General features: G+C 36.5%; 1 protein-coding gene across 1 annotated transcript in view; it reads left to right on the top strand.

The window, feature by feature from the left end:
• Nucleotides 1-1,706, top strand: part of LOC106877970 (leucine-rich repeats and immunoglobulin-like domains protein sma-10) — a 65,685-nt gene extending 63,979 nt beyond the window's left edge. Inside the window, exon 5 of the mRNA XM_052977813.2 lies at nt 1,481-1,706. Within this exon, the coding sequence (XP_052833773.2) occupies nt 1,481-1,706 (226 nt within the window). The remainder of the gene's footprint in view (nt 1-1,480) is intronic.
• Nucleotides 1,707-5,289: the final 3,583 nt, after the last annotated feature.

The raw sequence follows: 5,289 nt of genomic DNA, 5'->3' as shown, positions 1-5,289 counted from the left end.
AAAATAATAAGAAGAAGAAGAAGTACAAGAAAAAGAAGAAGAAGAAGCATATTAATAATAATAATATTAGTAGTATTAATAATAGCAAAAAAAGCATCGTTATCAAGTGAACGATATTTCGACATCTCACGTATCTTCCACAGGTTCAAAAAATAAAACTGTCAATCTACTTCATTTTGATTAATATTTATACGATTGAGGTGACACCTCCAGAAGATATAGAAACTCAAAAGGCTTGTAAAACGTTGTATGGGTGCACAGGTCAATAACTCATAAATAAAATGATTCTAGAGAATTGCCGGAGCAGAAATATAAGCATTTGTTTGGCATGGATAGACTAGACGAAAGCTTTTGATAGTGTCCCACATAATTGGATACTCAAGGCTTGTAAAATATATGAAACGTCATCTGTTATCTTTAAATTCTTACAATGTAGCATGGCCAAGTGGAACACACGTCTCCGTATAAGCCATAGTAAGGGGATGAGCCAAACTAACATCTTTCTACGTGACTCCCTCTCACCATTACTCTGAAAAGGTATGACTTCTAAGTCTGCAATACGACAATAAACTATCTATTTTATATGGACGATCTGAAGCTGTTTGCTAGAAATGCCAAACAGCTAGTACGGCTGCCAAAAACCGTTAAAGAATTCAGTAATGACATCGGGATGAACTTTGGTCTTCCTAAACGTGCTAAAGCAACTTTTGAAAGAGGAGAGCTCAGGCAAACAGATTCCATTAAATTAGATGCCGGCACTATTATCAAGGTGCTCGACCCACAGGAAATTTAGAAATAGCTACGGATAAATGAAGATGTTATACAACATACTACTATGAAGGAAAAATAAGAAGAGAATATTACAGGAGAATAAGACTCATAGTAAAAACGGAACTCAACTCCAAATGTCGTATCGAAGCCATTAACACCCTGGTACTTCCATTAGTTCAATATAGTTTCAATATCATTAACTGGAATCTTACAGAGTTCCAACGTCTGGACAGGAAGACAAGAAAAATACTACCTTCTATAAGCAAGCACTACCCAAAAGCAGATGTTGATTGAGTGTACCTGCCTAGAAGTAATAGAGGTAGAGGAATGATTCAGGAAGAACTATGCTATAAAACCTCAACAATAGCAATGAACAGGTACCTATCTAGTACAGAGGACTGGATGCTACAACTTGTGTGCAAACACGAAAACAACAAAAAGTTACATTCAGTTGTCAAGGAAGACTGCAACTGTGCAAGGGAACTTGGCATTAACCCCCTAAAATTTGTAGAACCTGAAACCAACACCACAATTGAATTGTTTATAAATCGCAAGTAAGTCTTGTTGTTGTTAGTCAGATTGCATCGTGATGTCATCAAGGAATCGTTTAACAATCCCTACTACCCCTTGTAGTTGTTAGTCAAAGCCTTGTAGCTGTTGGTGAAAGGCTTGTAGATGTTGCTCACAACCCCGTAATTTTTGGTGAAAGCCCTATCGTGGTTTCTGAAAGTCCTGCAGTTGTTGGTCAAATCCCTATATTTCTTGTTCAAAATACCGTAGTTTTCGGTCAAAGCACGGTCGTTGTTGGTCAAAGCCATGTCATTGTTGAAGAAAGCACTGTAGTTATTTGTGAAAACCCTGTTGTTATTGGTGAAAGCCAAAACGTTGGTAAAATCCCTGTTGTTGGTGGTCAGATCCCTGTCGTTGTTGGTTAAAGCCTTGTAGGATTTGGGCATTATTATTATTATTATTATTATTATTATTATTATTATTATTATTATTATCATTATTATCATTGTTCAGTAGTTTTATTTTTATAACGTGCTTTCACTTCACTACCGAGCGCAGCTCTGTGCACCTTGGGTATGTGCTGTGGTTTGCTGTGGTGTTCTTATGGTTACTGTATTGAAAGTGTTTTGCGTAGGATGTGTGCAGTGCCCAGTAGTGCAATTTTCTGTATGTTATATATATTTGTAAGTCCTGGTGTTTTTGTTATGTATGTGTCTGAATATTTTTTTATTATACCTAAGGCAACTACTATGATAGGAATTGTTTGTTTTAAGATTCCACATTCAAATTACCTCTATTTCCAGGTCTTTGTATTTTGAAAGTTTTTCCATTTCTTTTAGGGAAATGTTGTCATCTGCTGGTATTGATACATCAATTAGAAAACATTTTTTTCCTTCATGATCTTTGACAACTATATCTGGCCTATTTTCCTTAATTTCTCTATCTGTGTGTATTGGCATATCCCAGAGATAGGTTGCTTTCTCGTTTTCTGTGACCTTTTCTGGCGTGTGTTTATACCATCTTTTTTCTGTTGTTATTCCGTAGTGTTGGCATAGCTTCTAGTGTATATAGGTCCCAGCTCTGTCGTGTCTGTGAATATATTCCTTCTTAGCCAGGACTGGACACCCAGAGAAAATATGATTTATTGTTTCTTGTCCATCGCCACATATTCTACAATTACTTGTTTCTTTTCATTATATGTTTTTGGTAATTTCTGGTGGGGAGGCTTTGGTCTTGTGCAGCAATTAAAAATCCTTCAGTCTCTGCTTTGAGTCCTGAGCTTCTCAACCATTGCTGTGATTTGTCTCTGTCTATTTCTTTTGCATTTACTTTAGCCCTGTATTTACCATGTAGGGGCTTTTCTTGCCATCGTTTTATCATGGTCCGTTGCTGTTCTAGTTCTAGTTTGGATTTCATTTGTTTTATAGCTCTTCTTCTTCTTCTTCTTCTTCTTCTTCTTCTTCTTCTTCTTCTTCTTCTTCTTCTTCTTCTTCTTCTTCTTCTTCTTCTTCTTCTTCTTCTTCTACTTCTTCTTTGTTAGGTAGTATGATTTCTTGCTTGTATTTGTCAGCTTCCTTAAATACTGAAAACAGTTTTTTGTTTTGCTCGTGTTTTGTGGCTATTTGTATTAGTTTTTCTTGCTCCTAGAGTAGGTATTTTTGCAGTCCTATGGTGGTTATTTTATAATAGTTTTCCAGCTGTATAAGACCCCTGCCACCTTCTGTGCGTTGTATATTTAGCCTTTATATGTCAGATTTTGGGTGGTGCATCCTATATCCTGTCATTATTTTTCTTGTTTTCCTGTCTATTTTAGATAGTTCGTTTAGTATCCAGTTAAGGATATTGTAGCTGTAATTTATTACTGGGACAGCTAAATTGTTAATATCTATTATCTTGTTTTTAGCATTGAGCTCTGTTTTTAGTATTGACCTAACTCGTCTATAGTACTCTTTCTTTACTTTTTCTTTCATTTGTGTGTGTTGTATCCTATCTAGTTCATTGACTCCTAAATACTTGTATGGTTGGCTTTCGTCTAGTTCTCTTATTTCATTGGCCTTATCTAGTGTTATATTGCTACTTTTAACTAATTTTCCTCTTTTCAGGGTTGCTTTGGCACATTTTTCTAATCCGAATTTCATATCTATTTCCTTGGTAAAGCCAGGTATTGTCTGTAGTAGTGTTTCTAGCTCTTTGTCATTTCTAGCGTATAATTTTAGGTCATCCATATGTAAAAGGTGGCTGAATGTTTGCCGTAACATTTGTATCCGCATCCAGTTCTATTTAGCAATTCAGTTAAAGGTGTGAGTGTCAGGCAGAACAGGAGTGGAGAGAGCATGTCTCCCTGGAATATTCCTCTTCTAATGGGGATGGCTTTCGCTTTCACAAGTCCCTCTTTTGTTTGGAGCTGTAGCACTGTCTGCCATTTGTTCATTGAGTGCCTTATGTATTTTATAATAATTGGTGCCACCTTGTTTATGGCTAGTGTTTCCAGTATCCACGTGTGGGGCACGCAGTCGAAAGCCTTTTGGTAGTCCACCCAGGCCATACTGAGGCCTTTGTTCTTTCTGCGGCTGTCTTCAGTTATGGCTTTATTGATCAATAATTGATCTTTTCAGCCGTATGAGCCTGTTATAGGTCTATAGCTTTGTGGTTTCTCCGTTTCCGTGGATTTGGGAATTAATATGGTTTTCCCTTTCGTGAGCCATTCTGGCATTGCCTCTTGCTCTGCGAGTATGTTGTTAAAGTTTTCTGCCAGCTTTTTGTGCATTTCTGGCAGATGTATTAACCATAAGTTGGGGATCTTGTTGTGTCCAGGTGCCTTCCAGTTGCTTAGTATTTGCAGTGTCTGGGTGACCTCCTCAGTTGTTATAGGGGTCCAGGGTTGCTCAGGTGCTAAGATCGTTGTTTTCATGGTCCTTTTCTGGGGTTGTTGCTTCACCGACCATATTTGTTTCCAGAATTCTTCCAGTTTTTCTGCTGTTGCTGCTGCAGTAAAGTTTATTTTATTTTTACCCAGTTCTTGGTAGAGTTTTTGGGGTTGGATTTGAACTGCTTGTTTTGTTCAAAGAAACGTTGGCGTTTCTCATACCGGCGGATCCTTTGTGCTTTGGCAAGGATATCTTGCTTTAGGTTTTCTTTTGCCTCGGGTAAGTCTTTTTCTGTAATGTTGTATTTGTACAGTATTTTTGTTTTCTTCTTGTTACTTAGTTGTGTTGACTGTCTACTAATTTCGTTGAGAATCGATAAATCTTTTCTCTTTTTTTAAAATTTTGTTCTGGATATTATTTATTATTATTATTTTTATTATTATTATTATTATTATTATTATTATTATTATTATTATTATTATTATTATTATTATTATAAGTTTGATGTTTAAATTGTATTAGTACCAGTTGACTCCGAGCTTCACCTACAGACATCGAGACACATAAAGTTAAAATTTCAAGTTGGTGATATGCCTAGGGTGCACATATTTGGTTTTGCACAAAGTAGTTTTCTCGAGAATGTTCAAGGAAACAAGAAAATGATTATAATTTTCTTTCTAAATTGCAAATTACATACACATTATTTTACGTAGGATATGGGCAGCGCCCACGAGCACTAATTTCCGAGTTTCTGCCATGCTTATATTTTCTGCTATCTGAGATAGGTAGCAATAAATCTTAGGGTAACTACGTTTAGCGGCATTGTTTTTGTCTTCAGGTCCCATATTTTGATAATTTCTATTTCAAGATCTTTATACTTGCTCAGTTCTTGGTAGGTCTTGACTGATACATTTATGTCGATTGGAACATCTATATCAATGAGGAGGAACAATTTTGGCCTGAGGACTTTCAATATAATGTTAGTCTATTCACATCTATCCTTCGCTCACTTTGAATGGTGAAGTTCCAGAGGTGTGAAATGTGGACAATTTCAAGCCCAGGAGGTGGTTTGTGTTCCAACCAGATTTTATCGTGAGGCAAGTGCAAGTTTTTTGCAAACTACCCAGTTGATATGCTGTGC

Source organism: Octopus bimaculoides, chromosome 29, assembly GCF_046866305.1.
Source record: "Octopus bimaculoides isolate indiv1 chromosome 29, ASM4686630v1, whole genome shotgun sequence".
Taxonomy (NCBI): domain Eukaryota; kingdom Metazoa; phylum Mollusca; class Cephalopoda; order Octopoda; family Octopodidae; genus Octopus; species Octopus bimaculoides.
This window is presented reverse-complemented; position numbering and strand designations above follow the sequence as displayed.